Source organism: Nyctereutes procyonoides, unplaced genomic scaffold (genome assembly GCF_905146905.1).
Source record: "Nyctereutes procyonoides isolate TBG_1078 unplaced genomic scaffold, NYPRO_anot_genome, whole genome shotgun sequence".
Lineage (NCBI taxonomy): Eukaryota > Metazoa > Chordata > Mammalia > Carnivora > Canidae > Nyctereutes > Nyctereutes procyonoides.
Window position 1 is genome coordinate 8,918,336 of NW_026575037.1, and position 19,974 is coordinate 8,938,309.

Below are 19,974 nucleotides of genomic sequence, written 5' to 3' on the forward strand. Positions count from 1 at the left end.
CCCATATGACAGAATAGAAGTTAACTTCTGAAAAGTGGTATATAGCAAGGTTGTTATCTTTTCCTGGGAAGAGAAATGTCCATCAAATACAGACTCCTGCCAGAAGGAGTGCTGATGAATATACACATTAGCTTTAACAAGTAACTGTGTAGGGAATCACAGCAACACTCCTTTGTGTCACTGAAAATATGGCTACAGGTCTATACTTCTGGCAAGGGCATATCTGTTGAAAAATTAAATTTGTGGTAAGGAAATAACAAAAGAATATAATTAGATTAAGGAAGATTAAAGAGAAAGCTGAAGGCTGATGCCACTGCATTCTAACAGCAACTGGAATAATGGAATATTCTTTTCACTCCTTCAGAAAGCCGTGAGGCAATTCATTTCCAAAAATACAAAATACAGTAATCTCAGTCCTAGGAAATAATGTTATTAATAGATAACTTTTAGAGAGTTTACCATTTTCTATGAAATCTTACTTAATCCTAACAACCCTATAAAGTAGGTACTATTATTTTCCTCATTTAGGAAATAAGGAAATTGAGCCGAAGTGTAAATAAATAAATAAACAACTTGCTTAAAGGTCCCACAATAATAAGCATCAAAGGTATGGCTCAGGGGCCCTGAGGTGCCTCAGGTGCCCTGGGTGCCCCTGAGTGGCTCAGTGGTTGAGCATCCGCCTTCCGCTCAGGTCGTAATTCCTGGGGTCCTGGGATCAAGTCCCACATCAGGCTCCCCACAAGGAGTCTGCTCCTCCCTCTGCGTCTCTCATAAACAAATAAAATCTTTAAAAAAGACAAAAAAGCATGACTCAAATGTAGGTCTAAGAAGACCATGCCCTTAACGACCGTACCAGACTACTGGCACCACTACTACAATAATTATAACATCACCATAGGCAAGGAGACATCTACAACATTAACATCAGGAAATTTCCTCAATCATTAAAAAATAACAATTATTAATACGATATTCAATGACTAGTAACATTTGCAAGCTAAAGCGACAGAGGCCACTGATTTGTATCTGTGCTATAATTACAGCTTTGTAAAAGTTATGTTCTAAAAGATAACAGAGGGCAGCCCCGGTGGCTCAGCGGATTAGCGCCACCTTCAGCCCAGGGCATGATCCTGGAGACCCAGGATGAAGTCCCACGTTTGGCTCCCTGCATGGAACCTGCTTCTCCCTCTGCCTGTGTCTCTGCCTCTTTCTCTCTGTGTGCCTCTCATGAATAAATAAATAAAATCTTAAAAAATAAAATAAAATAAAAGATAACAGAGTTGTTAAGAGTTTGTGGAGAGAGTTTCCATTTTTCAACTCCCAAAATACTAATAAGCACAGATTTTTAACAGTTTTAAGACTAGAACAAGTAAGAATAAAGGAGTTAAGAATGTGTCTCTGGTATCCTTTTGTCATACAAGGTACACTTTCTCTTGCAGGAAAATAAAAACTATTCTGTCCCTATACATATTCCATAGTAGCAACCAGGCTGGGATTACTGGGATTGAGGAGACCTCAATTCATATTGGGCTCTCCAAACAATTCCAAAAGATAAACAGATTTAATCTTTCTTCTGTTCTGGCCTTTATCTCTTGGTTTCTGTAACTTGCATCAAAAAAATTTTATTTATTTTTTTCAAAAAAGTTTTACACTTAATAGTTCCTGGGGTTTCAAAGGCCAGGATCTCAGAAACACGAAAAAGAAATCAGAAACTCTTAGAATAGAAAGAGTTTTACAGCTCTGATAAATCTGAAGAGTAGTATAATCTTTATGTTCTTGAAAGCAACAAAAATTTTGCTTTCTCATCTATACTGGACATCAACATGGTTTTGAGTTAGTCAATATATAGATCTAAACCTCTTTATAAGATAAGCATGTTTTAGGTGATATATAGATGTATGTATTTTATGTCCATTAAGGCAGAGTTCCTTATTACCAATGAAAAAAATATATATTTAAATATGTAAATATCAAAATAAATTTTTTAAAGCTACTTACTAGCAATTAGACTTTGATAATCTTAATGTGAGCTTAAAATAATGTTAAAAAGAGAAAACCATAAAATACTGTAATAAAACCTTGGGGTGCCTGGCTGGCTCAGTCATTGGAACATGGAACTTATGGTTTTGGGGTTGTGAGTTCAAGTCCCACACTGGGTGTGGAGACTACTTAAAAATAGAATGAATGAATGAATGAGAAAACTTAAGTAGCTAATGTAGTAAAATCATCCTCTCCTAAGCAAAATTGATTCTATATTATCAATTAACAAAAAAAGAAAACTGATATTAATTCAATACAAGACACTGAGTGTAGGCACCTTTTTTTTTTTTTAAGATTTTATTATTTATTCATGAAAGACACAGAGAGAGAGGCAGAGACACAGGCAGAGAGAGAAGAAAGCTCCATGCAGGGAGCCCAATGTGGAACTCCAGGATGACACCCTGGGCCTAAGGCAGGCCCTAAACCACTGAGCCACCCAAGAATCCCCTGTAGGCACCTTTTATACCGATTTCCCTCTACCTCTACTTTTTAAGGAAATCCTCTAAAAAAAGTCCATGGTTGTTAACTTTTGCATCCACACCCCCAGAGAATCTGAAGTAAGGAACTCTCAAACCTGGGGCGGGGGCGGGAATACCATACAAAAGAACACATGCCCTAAATCTCAGAATAATGGTCCCTTAAGAGATCTCAGAACTGAAGGCCAAGAACACTTGCTCTAAAAAAGAATTCCAAAACCTAGTAACAGAAAAACCAGAGACTATATTCTCTAAGTCCTTCTCAGTTTTCCTCAGCTATACCGCAACAAACTATAGCCATCAATTACAGATTCATTCTTGTAAACTTATGGAGACAAAAGATATTGAGGTATTGCTTATTAATTATGTCCATCTGGCTGTCACAATGAATTTTGAACCTCCCCACCATCAACCTAAATACAAAGCTAAAAGGAACCTCAGGATCCAATCATTGTTATACTCATTTGAAATATTATGCCATTGTCAAAAATGTTACCAAACTGGTTATGGCATAGAAAATATTTGTGATATCAAAAGAATTAAAATATGCACATAAATTCAGGTCTATAATATAAAACAGTTAAAACTCTATTTTAAACAAAACAAAAACCAAGATAAAATTTCCAAAAGGAAATACTTCAAAATTTAAAAGCAATTAAAATGAAGTATTGAAAACATGATTTTTTCTTGCTACTTAAATTTTCCAAAACAAATACACTTAAAAAGGTAACATAGTGCATAGTGACAACTAAAATTATATTTCATAAAAAAAAACAATTTAATAACATTGATTTTTTCCATTAGCTCTTAAGCTGTTTTTTGAAAAGACTATAAGCAACATACTGAACATATGGATTAAAACTAAATCCATTTAAGAAATGTCAGTCAGGGGGCAGCCCAGGAGGCTCAGCGGTTTAGTGCGCGCCTTCAGCGCAGGGCCTGACTCTAGATTTTGGCTCACATCGTGGTCTCAGAGTTTTGAGATCAAGCTCCACATAGGGGCTTGAGCACAAAATGGGCTTGAGATTCTCTCTCCCTCTCCTTCCTGCACCCTCATGTGTACACACTCTCTCACACTCAAATAAATAAATAAAAATTTTTTAAAAAGAAAAGAAATGAGAAACAGCTAGGTTGCTGTATGAAATCTTTTTTTCCTCACTGGCTCACCAATATTGTCGTAATTTTCCTAAATCATTATTACAATAGATTATTCAAAAGGTTTCAAGATAATTTAAATTGGCATTGATAATCACATTATCTATATTACACATAGTTGTAACATTACCTTTTCAAAAGTTACGGAGACTTCTGGGAAAAAAACAATTTCAGGAGGCTACACTGGTAAGTTATCACTGGTTAACCCAAACTGGAAATGAGACCTACATTTAAATACAAACATAATCAATTATAAAAACATTAAGGACAGAGAAATTGAGTCTTAATATTTTAGACAATACTCAAATATCAGTATTCAAGAGTCTTCAACATATTTCTACTTTATAGCCACATGAGAAAATATTCCTGGAGGACAGTAACTCATAAAAATATAAAAGCTAGAAAAAAGCATCTTTCCCTAAATCAATGAGGCAGATTTTCTTTATAAATATGCCAATTAAAATTTTAAGATGAACGATAAAAGGACAAGTTCATTAAAACTGAACAGATATAATTTCTAATTTTGCTAAGTGTACCGTGAAAAGCAGCTATTTTCTGTAATTGATATCATAAAATAACATGTAAGTAAAACAAAACCGCAATAGGTAGTTTTCAGTCAAAACTGTAATACCATCTGTTTCCCCTACTCCCCCGGGGCCCTTGTCATTTAAACAATCTACAAAGTGGTAGTTTTGTTCCTAATGTGTAAGTAAAGTTTGGGATATTATTGTCTAATGATATCAGCAAGATATTTGACCCTGGTGTAAAGAAATTAATGAGGCATGACAATCTTAAAATACAATTATTTAAAGGGGAGAGAATACTATATTATAACCCAGCCTTGGGAAAAGTAGGGTTATAGGACATCCACAACTCCTCCCACATTCCATTTGCACCCTAACAACTTTGAAATATGAAAACTCCCTTGAAAGAAGGCACAGACTATAATCCAGATTCATGCCAGAGATCAATCCATCTCTGTCTCTCTTTCTTTACCTACACACTATGTATTTACAACATGCTGTTTACAAAACCTTTTACCTACCCTACCTCTTATGTCTTTACAAATAACCTGTGAGGTCAGTGAGGGTGATTTTTTTTTTAATACAAAACAGGCCAATAATTTTGCTTGTAGTGAAACCAGACCTAGAAACCAAGACTCCTGCCTTTAATTCTGAAGCTTTTTCCACTATACACAACACTATCCTTTCTGTAATATAGTAAAGCCTTTTATAAAACATTTGGCTGAATTCCAAGATAGCAGTCCCAGACTGAATTGGACTCTATATTGCAAATAGTGTAAATAATGAGGGTTTAATGCAATTACTGGCATGGAGGCATACATCTTTTTAAAAGTAAAGAATCAGTTGGTCTTAAGTTGGTTTAATAGTGTGTGTATGGTGGTAGAAAGAGAACACTATTTTAAAAAAAAGTCAAAATGAAACACTACCGATTTGCACATTATAGCTAATGCAGGTAGTAGTGAGCAATATATGAAATAGGGAAAAAAAGGAGACAAAAAAGAGTAATTAAAAAGAACAATGTAAAAAGAAACTGCATGTTATTTTTAAATTTATTTTTAAATAAAATAAAGAGCTTCCCTCTTTTCTTTCTGCCAGAAGTAGCTGTGAGACTTCAGAACATTAGATTATAAAATAGTAAGAGAAGTAGAAGAGGATTTTATTTAGCCATTAAATGAATCCCTACCAAAACTGCTGGCTCTGGAATAAAAAATCCAAACTCCTATTTCTAGATCAGCTGCTGGTACTATACAGTTTAAGGTAACCAATTATTTTAATTTTTCAATTCTCACATCTATAAAATCAAACACTCTACTCAAACTATTTTCTAATGACCTTGGAAGGAAGAAACAATGTCTGCAAAAGCAATAATGAACATTTTAATTCCCATTACCTACTGCAAAAATAAATATTTCTGGAACATCTTATATGTTCACAGTACTAGGCTAGGCTAGAAGTGCAGAGAAAGTGATGGTCTTTACAATCTAAGTCAATAAGGCACAGGAAATGCTTAACTAGTAACGATTATGATTACATAACAAAATTGAGGCATCTCAGATAAAGAGATTTCATAGGAGTTGAGCTGAGCACAGTAGAGAGAATGAAGTTGGATTTGATCAAGACACAAAATAAAAATAGTAGTCATTAAGTTTAGCAAGGCAGAGAAGAGGCAAGTAGGTTGCAATGTCCTTTGGGTTCCCAAAGCACATCACTCATCTGTTATTGCATTTAACACACTGTAAGATGGTTTACTTGTCATCTCCATTTAGACTGTAAATTCCTCAAGGAAGAGATCTTGTTCAATTCATTTTTCTATCCCTAATCCCTTACATGGTGACTGGCAAACAGAAGATAATCAGCACGTGTTTTTTGAACAAGCAATGTAAGGATAAGATTCCCGATTTAAATTATTGTACTTTAACCCACACAATTTTGTGTGGATCATTTACTCATTGTCTCTCAACTCCAAAACTACCTAAATTCTGCTCTTCGGTGCTGGGGGAGACTGTACAATTGTATTTCACTGACTTCTGACAGCTCTCCCTATTAGGCTTTGACAGTGGAGGTAATAAAAGGACTGGAAAGCAAGAAGAGTCAAAGAACTTCCTTCCAGTTCCTGGCAGCAGCAATTGCAACCCCTCAACCCGGCAGCAGCAATGGGTTTCAGTCTCCAGTTTCTTTGGGTACTTTTGGGTACTTCCAGGACCTGATAAGCAGATGAATGATGACCTCCTCAAAGGTTCAGAAGGAGGCCAATGGAGTCTCTTTTCTGAAGTCTAGGACAATTACACTGTAATGTTCTCTTTTTGCTCCTACAACCACTTAACCAACTCCCTAAACTAAATGTCCTCTTTAAAATTCTTATTGAAGTTACTGTTTTCTCTACTAGGACTATTCCACTGTCAAACAGTGATTCCAACTGCTCTCCTTTGAGAGATCTTGCTGCTTCACTGAAGAGAAAAGTAAAGAAAATTTGGAGTTATTCCTATAGATAAAATCTATTTTATAAAAGATAACTTAAAACCCTTTAAATTTGTATGTTGAGGGGTGCCTGGCTGGCTCAGTAGATGGAGCACGTGACTCTTGATCTCTGGGTTTTGAGTTCAAGCCCCACGTTGGGTATAGATGTTACTTAAAATCTTCAAAAAAAATTTGTTGAGTTGTATCATAAAAATCATTTAACTTTTGTGTTTTAAACTATCAAACTTGGGAAGAAAAAAAGAAAGGAAATGAGAAATATTTAAACAGCACAGGATATTCCAAGCACAACCACCTCCTTTCACTAGAACACATATCCTAGAGAAAATATGAGCCGGTAAGCTGATCTGTTCTTCAAAGATCTCAGCTCCCACAAGCTTTTCCTCATGTAAGCATGATGGCATGCTGACTGTGCTTCTTATATTTAAATACATTTTGGGGGATACCTGGCTAATTCAGTGGAGCATGCAACTCTTGATCTGGAGCCATGAGTTCAAGCCCCACACTGGGCATAGTTTACTTTAAAAAGTAAATAAATATTTTTTAAAAATATACTTTAAAAATATATTTTAAAAAGTATTTTGGGGATCCCTGGGTGGCGCAGCGGTTTGGCGCCTGCCTTTGGCCCAGGGCGTGATCCTGGAGACCTGGGATCGAGTCCCACGTCGGGCTCCCAGTGCATGGAGCCTTCTTCTCCCTCTGCTATGTCTCTGCCTCTCTGTGTGTGTGTGTGACTATCATAAATAAATAAAAATTAAAAAAATAAAAAATAAAATAAAATAAAATAAATAAATAAGTATTTTGTTGTTCAACACAGCCCCTAAATGCAGTAGATTGCTGGGGTTTTTTGAACATGAATCTGTTCCAATACTAAAGCTGAGCTGAACTTATTTGTATATTGTTCTCCCTCCCTTAAGGATTTTTCAAGCATCATTTTTTTTACCACGTGACTTTCTTTTTATGCACTGACGTTAGAATCTAATCTCTTCATAAAATACAACTCCACTCTATAGCATAGAAACAAAGAGAAATCCCCCTTGCAGGAGAGCCCATAATCATCAACACACCTGTTGAAAATAAATGACCAAAATGCTTCGATAGTTTTCACATGGTCTGCTACTTAATATTCTCATTAGATAATTTAATTCAAGATTAACTACAAAAACGATTTTTCGTGACTGTATTTAAACTGATTTTTTTAAATTATGACAAAATGGCAGATATTTAGTAGCAGAAAACATATTGTTAATCCATTTTTTTTAATATTTTATTTATTTATTCATGAGAGGCACAGAGAGAGAGGCAGGCTCTTCACAGGGAGCCCAATTCGGGACACAATCCCTGGACCCAGGATCACGCCCTGAGCCAAACACAGAGAGGCTCAACCGCTGAGCCACCCCGTCCCCGTTAATCCATTTCTAAACAAAATGAGAGAAAGCACATTCAAGCAACAGGAATCTTTCTTATAATTTTTAGTAACATCATAGGTGCTGAGCTTCCAACATGAGTGTCACTAGGCCTAGACACATTAGTCTACTTCGGCTGCCTGTAACATCTACTGGGCAAAAAGAGAAGTGAAAAGAATTTTAAACTTGAAAATCCATGGCCAGTTTCACTGGAGTTCCTCCAATTAGCATAAAACTGGATCATGGGCTACCTACTCCCCCTTAGCATCTACATGCTATATAGACATACTAACATAACCTCTATTTATGTGCCAAGAGTCCTATTACCACAGTCAGTATGTCCATGTAAAATTGAACTGTACTCCTTACAAGAGACACCAAAGGACCCATCTGACACATTAGGTGGAAAACTAAAGGTAAGAGAGGTTTAACAGGATCTTGACCTACAGAGAAGGAATGGACGAGGCAAATCTTATTGTACCTTTGTATCCCCAATTATATGAGATCTACTTAGTTAAATGCAAACAAATATTCAATAAGTTACCATAACTAACATTTCAGAGAAATGGAAAAAAATGAGGAAATAAATAAATAAATGATGTCGCATGACAAGGTCTTCACACTATGTGTAATAAATAACACTGGGCAGCCCGGGTGGCTCAGTGGTTGAGCGTGGCCTTCAGCCCAGGGCCTGATCCTGGAGACAGGGGATCAAGTCCCACGTCAGGCTCCCTACATGGAGCCTGCTTCTCCCTCTGCCTGTGTCTCTGCCTCTCTTTCTCTGTGTCTCTCATGAATAAATACATAAAATCTTAAAAAAAAAAAAGATAAACAACACTAATTAACCAAGTGTTAATCTGTATGTGGGCAGAATGTGCATAATCACACAGTATTTTTCCTTTTTTAAAAATGGCAGACTGTGATGCGTTGTTTAGTTTATCCAGATTTAATAAGTTGCTACAAAATTATGAGGTGCTTTAAGTCATACTAAAAATGTGTCCATAGCTTTAATAAAGTGCATTTTAATGTTAACTCACTTCTCTTGCCGGAAGGAATTATGCTTCTTTGCTAACGTATAGAAATGAAACTGTCACTAAAACATCTGGCTATATATTATTCATTAGGCATAAATCACCTTTACTTCAAAGACCACGTAATAGAAACACAAACCATGAATAAATCAGATTAGAAAAAGACCTGGCACTACACACTGAAGGTCAATAATAGAAAAACGAAATTCCTATTTGCTGACCTGCTCTTTACATTATTTCTATCCACACAAACCTAGTAACTAGCTATTTGAGCGCTCAATACAAGCAAAGAAAAACTCAAAATACCTTATTTTGAATGTCTGCATTGTCTAAACAATGTAAGTAGCTCTAATTTGAAATTTTTCTCTGTAGCAAGTTTGAGGACCCCCAGCATATTTTTAAAATACTCAGACTAGCCTACCTAGGCAGTTTTCCATCATAAATTCTCCATTTCTCTCTCACACCTACTATAATTAACCCTACAGGTGGATGCCACAAGAGTACCTGAAGGAAATAACTCAGAATCCTCAGAAAAAGGGGCCATATTTGCTGTGCAATCTCTGGAAAATGGAGTCTTATATAACTACCCATTATTTTACTTTAAACATGTTAAATGTACAATCAAGATTTTAAGAGATACCTGTTGATTGTGACAAGTTGAAATTCCAGAGGGGAAAAGGAATAACCAAAGTCTTATCGCTGCCATTTAAATTCTTCGTAAATCAAAGGGTCAAACATTCACTGTAAGAAGCCTGATCTGACACCACGCTAAATTCTTAAAAAATCCAACTATATACCCCAATGCAAGTGGGGAAAGTAGATTATCTACCAATTACACTAAGTATTCCAGCTTATCGTCTTGGAACTCATCAAAAGTAGATTATGTAATGCAAAGCACTCAGACATTAGTCCTAAACATAATTCGCAGCCTAAAACATCAAAGCCATGTCTCAGTGGTTTTTTACTTTTTAATTTTTAAAAGTAAAAGCGTCTTCCCAAAACGCTGATTGCAAACCTGTCCTTTTCACAGTTAACAAATTTCTTCACACGCCTCAAGGAAACCCAACATTTTCGAACCACTTTACCCCTTAAAGGCACACATTCTCTCCAACTTTCTGACAGCCATGCAGTATATACCCCCCACCACCACCAAAAAAAAAAAAAAAAAAAAGGCTTAAAGGGGGATAATAAGACCATAAAGCCATTATGCTCTTAGCGGGCAAATAATCGGAACGAACCAACGAAGTTTCAAAGACCAATTTTTTTTTTTTTTTCAAACCAACAGTATCTCTGGGAGCAAGGAGGCTTCTTCTCTCGAGGAGGAAAAGTATCTTTGACAAGCGAGAGCTAGGGCTCCCCCGGCGACACCCGGTACCAAAGATCTCGGCGTCAACGACCATGTTCAAAACGCGAAGCTTCCATAAGAAGCCAACCAAGGCACCCCCTCCCCCCACGACTCCGCCGGGGCAACCTCGCGGTTTCAGAAAGCAGCAACAGATACTCGCGGGCAGTCGGGCGGCACTCCAGGAACGCCTCGGCCAGGAGGGGGTCCCCCCGCAGCCCACGCGGAACCCCGGGCGCCGAGGGGCGCCTCCAAACGCGAACCCCGACTCCAGCCCGCGGGGGGAGGGGGAGGGGGGAGGGGGGAGGGGGCCTTCTGCACAAAGCGCCCCTACCCCACCCCCACGGTGCAGACACACACCCCCGAGGCAGCGACGGGGAAGCCCTGAGGAAAAACCCCGCATTCCACGCCGCCGGCCTCCTGAGGGGCGCCGCAGGGCGGGAGCCCTCGCCTCGCAGGCGACGACGGGGGGGCGGCTCCGCAGCCTCGGCCTCCGCGCTGAGGAGCCGACGGCGAGGGGTTCCCAACCAAGGAAGGGATTCAACCCCTGAGCTTCCCGCACTGGGTCCTCCGCAGGTCGGACCCGCCACTTCCGCCGAGACCCTCGAAGAAACAAACGGGAACAATGAGACGCTGCCTCCCCCGCCATCGCCGCCCCCAGAGCGGCCGGGGGCGGCGGCGGCGCCATCTCCCCTCACACCCCCCCGCCGCGGGCAACACACCCCCGGTGCCCGCGCCGCCGTCAGCCGCCCGCAGCCCCGCCGAGCCGACGCGCGTCCCGGCCCGCAGCTCCCGCGCCCTTCGCCTCCCGGCCCGGCCCCACTCACCGGCTCCCGCCCCAGCCCGGGACTCCGCCGGCCGCGGCCAGACCGAGACTCAGGTAGAAGCCGCCGCGGCCGCCGGCGCCGCCGCACAATATGGCGAGCCTCGGCTTCCGCAATGGAGCTCGGGAAATACAACAGGGGCCGCTCAATATTCATGAGAGACTGAGGGGGAAGCCGGCTCGGCCGGCGCTGCGGGGAGGGCGGGAAGGAGCGAGCGAGCGAGCGAGCGAGGGGGCGGAGGCGCGGGACGGGGACGTGCACGGCGCGGGGAGGCCCGCGGCGCGAGGGGAGGGCGCGCCGCCTCGTGCTGGCCTGGAGGGCGCGAGTGGCCCCGCCCCCCGCCGGCCGGCCCCGCCCCCCGGCGCCCTCCGCGGGGTCGGCGGCCCCCGGGCGACGCCCGGATGTCGACGGCGCCGCCGCGGTTGCCGTCGCTGGGGCTCCTCGGGCTCTTCTGCCCCTGCCCGGGTGCCCCCGGGACGCCTCCCTGGCCGGCTGCGGGGGGCCCGGGCCCCGGGTTCTGCTCTCCGTGACCGCCTCCCGTCCTTACGCCCACCCCAGCCGGTGCACATCCTCGTCAGGCAGGCCGCTCTAGAACTTCACCTGAACTTCGGCACCCTGCCTCCCCGTTCAGCCGGCACCGCTTAACCATCCCGGCCGAGTGAACCCGCAAGATCCAGTTATTCCAGGGGAAATGACCTTCTGTTCTAGAAGTACATTGTTGCACGTCTGTAAGTAATCTGATGGTTTTCGTCAGCCCTTACTGGCCGGCATACCTTGCTATTTCATTCCTGTCTCCTCGGCCCCTTCCAGTATCATCCTCTCAACTTGAGAATATAAGAAGTGATGGGTTAGGGACCCCTGAGGACCCCTGGGTGGCTCAGCGGTTTGGCATCTGCCTTCGGCCCAGAGCGTGGTTCTGGAGTCCCAGGATCGATCGAGTCCCGCGTCGGGCTCCCTGCATGGAGCCTGCTTCTCCCTCTGCCTGTGTCTCCGCCTCTCTCTCTCTCTCTCTCTCTCTCTCTCATAAATAGATGAAAAAAAAAAGTGATAGATTAAATAGGTGTAATCACGACCCAAAACGCAACCAGTTAGTCTACAATAATATATATATATATATATATATATGTAAAAATGCGTGTAAGTTAAGCGGCAAACTGAAGAAGTAGTAACAGAGGAAGAGTTCCCTGACCTCAAGGTATATACCGTTGGTGGGATGTCCTGTTCTCTTGAAAAGATGACCAACGAAATCAGACAGTACGTAGGAAGGCATTTGTGGCATAAAGAAATTGGACCACCCTGGGAATTGGGCAAACTAGGTTTATAGCCTCCGATGAATCTCTAACTATGTGACTTAAATAAATTGCCTAACTTCTTTGGACTTAATTTTCCTCATTTGCAAAATGAGAGGATTGTGTTGGATGATTCTTAGGTCCTCTCCAGCTTTTGAACTTTCTAAAACTCTCCAAGGGATGCCAGATAAATGGTATGAATCTACATAGGATTTTGGAAAAGGAGAGGATCAACTCCAGCTGGTGTGTTGAAGGAAGATTTCCTGAGGCGCTAGGATTTGAGTAGTACTGCGGTGGAGAGTTTTTGGATGGGTACAAAGGAAGAGGACAGGTGTTAAAATATTAAAGACAACACATTACATATCCTACCTAACGGTCCATTAAAGTAAATAAGCAGAGCATTATTCTTTTTTTTTTTTTAAGATTTTATTTGTTTATTCATGATAGTCACACACAGAGAGAGGCAGAGACATAGGCAGAGGGAGAAGCAGGCTCCATGCAGGGAGCCGGAGGTGGGACTCCATCCGGGTCTCCAGGATCGCCCTGGGCCAAAAGCAGGCGCCAAACCGCTGCGCCACCCAGGGATCCCGCATTATTCTTTTTCAGTGACTTGAAAACTTTTATCTACTATCTATAGCCTTACATAAGAAATGACAATTCTTGGGAACGCTGGCTCAGTGGATTGAACATGTGACTCTTGATCTCACAGTGGTGAGTTCCAGCCCCACATCGGGCTTGGAGCTCCTACTGAAAAAGAGAAAGAGAGAGAGAGAGAAAGAAAGAAAGAAGAAAAAGAAAGAAAAGCAATTCTAGATTCTACAAACAAACCCTTCAAGGTTAAGCTATTTCTCCAGTATGAAAAAAAAAAAGTCAAAATACATATAGTCCCCAAATTACATGTATGACTTTTCAACTTAACAGTGGTTGAAAGTGATACTATTCAGTAGAAACTGTACTTCAAATTTTGAATTTTGATCTTTTCCTGCACTACCTGTCTGTGGTGGGACACTCTTGTGATGCTGGGCAGCAGCAGTGAGCCACAACTTCCAGTCAGCTGTTTGATCAGGAGGGTAAACAACTGATACACTTACAAGCACTTTGTACCCTTATAGAACCATTCTGATTTTCACTTTCAGTACAATATTCAATTATATGAGCTATTCCCTTTATTACAAAATAGGCTTTGTGTTAGAGGATTTTGCCCAACTGTAGCTATTGTGTTCTGAGCACATATAAGGTAGGCTGTTATGTTCAGTAAGTTAGGTGTATTATTTTTTTTAATATTTTATTTATTTATTTATTTATTTATTTATTTATGAAAGACACAGACAGAGAGAGAGAGACAGAGGGAGAAGCAGGCTCCATGCAGGGAGCCGGAGTGGGACTGGATACCCGTCTCCAGGATCACGCCCTGGGCTGAAGGTGGCGCCAAACCTCTGAGCCCCCCACCCCCCCCCACCCCCGGCCCCCCAAGTTAGATGTATTAAATGGATTTCGACTTAGGATATTTTCAACTTCTGCCAGGTTATCAGGACATAGCCTTGTTCTAAGTCAAGGAAGAACTATAATGAGGGCGTGCTGCTGCTTCTCCCTTCCTATAAAGGTCCACCTTCTAGAGATAGCGCAGTTATAGAACCATCCCTCCTTTATTCATGACAACTGCATGTGCAGTTCAATTAAGGGTGTTCATAATTCAGAACTTTTTGCTCCAGTTATGCCTGTGAAGATAATGATGTGTGGTTAGATTAAGAAATTCCATTGATGTTGCAAAAAGTGATCATTTGTAGAAAGCACAGGAACTTTATGGATAAAAGTTAAATATAGTACTTAAAAAGATTCACAGGAGAATTAGTGGGAAAATGGAAAACTTATGGGATATCTGGATTAAATGTGATTAAAAAGCTAGACCTCAGGCTAGCATCCTTAATATGAAAGACGCTACTGACAAATTAATGGAACTCATATTATCTATTTTATCTCTTACTCAGAAACTTGGCATTGAAAGTACTGTGGGCCTCCCCTGACTATTAATCGGGAAAGATTTTCCTATAGTATAGTAATAAAATTTCCGAAATCTCCATGCCTTAACACAACAGAAGTTTATTGCTTGTTTATGCTTCCTCATAAGGATCAGAGTCCCTCTTTTCCAGTCTAGGAACCAGATTGACAGAGGGTCCACCATTTTGTAGCTATCTCACCTTGATCATATAAATAGAATGGACTTTCCATTTTCTTTTGCTTTGTTTTAGTTGTACATTAAATCAATATCAGTCTGTCCATAGTGACTTGACATATCCAACCTACATTCCTTTTGCTAATTTTTTGACCTGACCTAAGGGATATTACCCTTAAAAATACATTCTTCTAATACTCTGCTCCCATGTTAAATGTACTAATTGGAAGTAAAAATCATATTTTGAGTAGGAAATGTTAAATTAACATTATATAATATAAGTATCATACTATAGGTAGATGACTACATGAACTCTAGTTAAAAAGATTATTTTTGTGGCAGCTGGCTGGCTCAGTTGGAGGATCATGCATGCAACTCTTTATCTTGAGGTTGTCAGTTTGAGCCCCATGTTGGGGATAGAGTTTACCTATAAAAAAAAAAGATTACATTCTCTCAAAACTTGAGAAGTAGTACCCTATTAATCACGTGGTTAACTAAGTACAAAAATCATTTTTAATCACAAATTTCACAGCTTTACCAACTTTCTGCTATGGTAATGCTACAAAATTAGATTAGTTTAGCTCAAGCAACTTTTATTGAACATCTACTATGTGCCAACACTTGGCCAAGTTCTTGGAATTGAGATATTAATGTGAGTAGGACATAAATTCCTTGGGAGCAAAAATCTTGTCTACAAGTGTATACCTAGAGATTAGTGTGACGCTTGGCATATTTAATAGATGCTCAATAAATAGATGTTAAGAAAATGAGAGACTGGGAATCTGATCCCAATGTGTATATGAAATAGAGCAGTACCTATGAGCTTGGTTTGCTTCACTTTTATCACTTACAAGCAGAAATTTCTATTAAGGTTGTAGTTAGTCCTTATAGAATCTTTCCCTATTTAGGCAGTGTGTTTGTTTGTTGTTTTTAAAGATTTTATTTATTCAGGAGAGACAGAGAGAGGCAGAGACACAGGCAGAGGGAGAAGCAGGCTCCATGCAGAAAGCCTGATGCGGGACTCGATCCCAAGACTCCGGGATGACGCCCTGGACCAAAGGCAAGCACTAAACTGCTGAGCCACCCAGGGATCCCCGGCAGTGTGTTTGAAATGGGAACCTTTTACCTACCTGTACATACTATATGGGTTTCTTTTCAACAATACTCCAAATATCTAATTGTTGTCTGCTCTTCTGAAATGAAGATTGCAGGCCACCAGCAGCCTGTTAATGATAAGCTATATATGTGTCACAGTTTATATGGGGCATTTATATTAAATATTAGTCCACTAAATCTTCAGATCAGCCCTCCAACGTATTATTCCTACTTTATAGACAAGGAAAATATGACTTCTGTGATTAACTAGCTTTTGCAAACATAGAGCTCATAAGTGGCAGAGCTGAGGCTGACACCTAAGTCATCTGAATTCAAATCCAGGGATACTTTCCTTTGTGCCACGTGTACCTTCCCACTCTGTGCTGCATATAGAACTCCAGCATTTTTCTTCTTTCTAATGGGTAAGAAGCATATAAGACAAACATCTCCAGAGCTTCCTCCCAACACTAGTATTATTCCAATCCTCAGTGTGGTCTATTTTTAAGAAGCTAGAGATGATGTTCAGTGCAACAGTGTATAAAACCTGATCCATTGACAGAAAACCAGCAGGTCTTGTTTTTGTTTTCTTAGAAAACTTGCTTTAAGAAAACAAAATAAAATTAAAAGTTAGGTTAGAAGACAGAAATAGCTTGGGACTTAATCGCTGTCTATATATATACTGTTGTCAAAATATATCTTCTACCAAAATCTTTATTTGTCATCTTGTAGATGTGTTGTGCTTTCTTTGAAAGGGTCAACTAAAGTAGGGACGTTGTAGAAAGGCCTAAAGAGACCTATAATTCAAGGTGGATTCAGGAAGCCAGCAACTTAAGATTTACAACCTCTTCAGCTGAAAAAATATAGCTCTAGCCACAGGCTTTAGTGAAGTTTTATTTGTATTTCAGCATAGTACATTTCGTTTTGTGGTATTTCCCTTGGTGTTTTAGTTTAGCTTTCCTTTTTCTATTCTCAAGGCAACCAAAATAATTGGTGCTACTCTTAACTATTCAACTTGAAGGAGTTAAGCAGATTAAATGAGATGGGCTAGTTAGGCTTTTGGGGAGAACTAAACAATATTGCTACTTCCCTCCTATGGAGACTTGGAATAGTATTTTATGTCTCCCAGATGTGGCCACATTCTGCCTAACATCTGTTAGTACATTTTATTAAAATAATGAACCGGCATATGTTTTGAAAAGTCAAAAGAATGAATAAAAGTTTTCATTCTGATGCAACACAAATAGCCAACTGTTTCTTTGTAGTTAATAATGGAGCATATATCTGTGAAATATTGTGATATCCACTTGAGATGTAAGTTAAGGTATGGTTTAATAATTACCGGCTTAAGCTTTCTAATATGAAAAATGTTTATTCCATTCTAATAAACTTTGGAAGTTTTTTTCCTTTCCAAAATGTTTACTGCAAGGGAAGAGATTTGTGCTTTGGCAGTGATATAGGAACACTAAGAATCATCCTGGAAGCGAACAAGGAATAGATAATTAAGATTAAAATTCAGAACTAAAATGGAAATTTCTCTGAAAAACAAAAGGCTGGAAGATCCATGTGGGGAAGTACAGTTGAAGAGTGCAAAATACGTAAGTCAAATTACAGCTTACTCATACTGCCTTGGTGGACATTTTAATTTTTCCCACTGAAAGCAAGCATGGTGCTAGAATGGTTTTTGTAGGATGAGAGAGTGGAGGGTAAAGACATTCCTTATCTAACATATTTCTTGGAAATGTTTTTAGTAAAGAATTTAAAAGAACTGCCAACTCCCACCCATACAAAGAAAATTTTGTTTTATTTTAGACTATATCAAGATCTGGAAACCCCTGCAGTATCCATCCATCTGCTGAGTCATTAGCATTTTATACTCTACAGAAGAAAGCCATTAAAATATACATTGAACAAGACATTCAAGTAAGTTATAATTTAGGTAAATCTGAAAACCATTCTGGTCAGCCTAGAATAATGAGGGTTTTTTTCATTTTTTAAAAGATTTTATTTATTTATTTGGCAAAGAGAGAGAGCACAAGCAGAGGGAGGGAGAGGGAGAAGCAGGCTCCCCACTGAGCAGGATGTAGGGCTTGATCCCTGGAGCCTAGGATCATAACCTGAACCCAAGGCAGACACTTAACTGACTGAGCCACCTAGGTGCCCATTAACAATAGTAAGGTTTTATGTGTTACATACAGAAAGATTTTCTAAGGATTTTAGTCTATACAAAAGTTTTTTGATTTTTAAAATAAATTTCACAGACCATGATTATAAGATCAGAATTGACTGTTGTCCCTTAAGAATTATGAAGTCTGGGGGATCCCTGGGTGACGCAGCGGTTTGGCACCTGCCTTTGGCCCAGGGCGCGATCCTGGAGATCCGGAATCCCACGTCGGGCTCCCAGTGCATGGAGCCTGCTTCTCCCTCTGCCTATGTCTCTGCCTCTCTCACTCTCTCTGTGACTATCATAAATAAATAAAAATTTAAAAAAAAAGAATTATGAAGTCTGTCACATATGGAGTGTGGGATTGAGGTGACTACAAAGGAACCTTCTTATCATAGTATCCTATTAAAGGTATATGGATGACTTAACTTACTCTGTTGTGTCCCTCTCCAACACTCACTCTTCTAATTAGTTGTTTTAAGACAATACTGATGTTCTTAGTGTAGTTTCAATTCCTTAACTTCTTTACATTTACACATCTTTAGCTTCTAGTCTTCACTCTTGGACTTTATTCATTAGCTGTCCTGGTTTGACCCTTTCCTAAAATTTAAAAAAGATGACTGTGGGCCTGACCTCAACACAGCTGTCCCTTTTTCCCCATGATCCAGTTCTTAGCTATTTGCCAACCTATTCATTTCCTGACTTGCTCTTTAATTAGGCTTGGCCATATTCTTATCCCCTTTAGCTTGGGGTCTGACACATAGTGAATACAAACTGCATCGCAAGAAGATATCAAGCATAACCTATAGACACTATGCCATTCATGGTAAAGGAAAAGAGCCATCTTTAACAACAAATGCAGAAAATACAGAGCTCGTTGGTGGAAAAGAACAGAAAACCAATTAGGGGTGTTGCATGTGTCAGGGCAGAAACTGAGCCCACGCTTTGAGGTGTGGTGGAGTCATTTGGACCTTGATCAATGTTAAAGAAACCATAGCTTCCCCGGGAGCCCAGGGAGCAGGGCCCACACACGTGAAAAGTTGATAATTTCCTTTACTGTAGTAGTTATTTTACTGACTATTTATTTAAAGTGCTATTCAATGGTAAATGTCAATCTAGGATTGGGATACAGTGAGAACGTTCTAGGATTCAGAGGTAACTAAAGCTCCCCGTCAAGGACTCAATGTTCCAGTTCAATGCAGAGATAGGCAAGGAAGCAAAGAGTTATGAAACATGGCACTGGGGTGCCTGGCTGGCCTGGTTGGGGGATCTTGATCTCAGGATTGTGAGTTTGAACTCCATGTTGGGTATAGAGAGGACATAAAACTAAAATATTTAACAAATAATAAGTGGATGAACAAATAAAGCATGACATCAAAGGTAAAAAAAAAAAAATGCTATCTGTGGTATTGAATACTCCAGAAACAATCTTAGATCAGGGATCCCTGGGTGGCGCAGTGGTTTGGCGCCTGCCTTTGGCCCAGGGCGTGATCTTGGAGACCCGGGATTGAGTCCCATGTCGGGCTCCCTGCATGGAGCCTGCTTCTCCCTCTGCCTGTGTCTCTGCCTCTCTCTCTCTCTTTCTCTGTGACTATCATAAATAAATAAAATCTTTAAAAAAAAAAAAAAACAATCTTAGATCAGGAGAGCCCATGTTAGGAATGTCATATGATATTGTTCCAGCTTCCCCCACCCAAAGAATATCAGCCAACAGGAAAATTTGTTATTGGTGGACTTTCAAGTAGAACCCTATTCGGATGTTTATTTTGAAGAGTCCTGTCAAAACGTACTAATATTTCATACCAAGAGTAAAAACTCAACATGCTATCCATTAATCTATTATTCCAAGTAGAACTTGAAAGTTTACTAGTTCTCAAACTAGATTTAACATCTTTCTCCATCATGCACTTGCCTACATTAGTTGTATGCAAATATGTCCCCCAACCCACCCATGAGAGTCAAAGTAGCATGAGGGGACAATGT

General features: G+C 40.1%; 2 protein-coding genes across 3 annotated transcripts in view; one reads left to right on the forward strand and one right to left on the reverse strand.

Moving 5' to 3' along the window:
• Positions 1–11,517, reverse strand: part of RNF2 (ring finger protein 2) — a 49,070-nt gene extending 37,553 nt beyond the window's left edge. The window contains exons 1-2 of one of the 2 annotated variants that reach the window (XM_055319401.1): positions 11,277–11,517; positions 3,802–3,895 (exon numbers count right to left, since the gene is read on the reverse strand). The gene's annotated coding sequence lies outside the window, so the exon portion shown is untranslated. The remainder of the gene's footprint in view (positions 1–3,801; positions 3,896–11,276) is intronic. The other variant, XM_055319400.1, reaches the window with a different exon arrangement.
• Positions 11,518–11,654: 137 nt separating this feature from the next.
• NIBAN1 (niban apoptosis regulator 1) overlaps positions 11,655–19,974 on the forward strand; it is a 215,386-nt gene continuing 207,066 nt past the window's right edge. Inside the window, exon 1 of the mRNA XM_055319224.1 lies at positions 11,655–12,001. Within this exon, the coding sequence (XP_055175199.1) occupies positions 11,965–12,001 (37 nt within the window). The 5' untranslated portion in view covers positions 11,655–11,964. The remainder of the gene's footprint in view (positions 12,002–19,974) is intronic.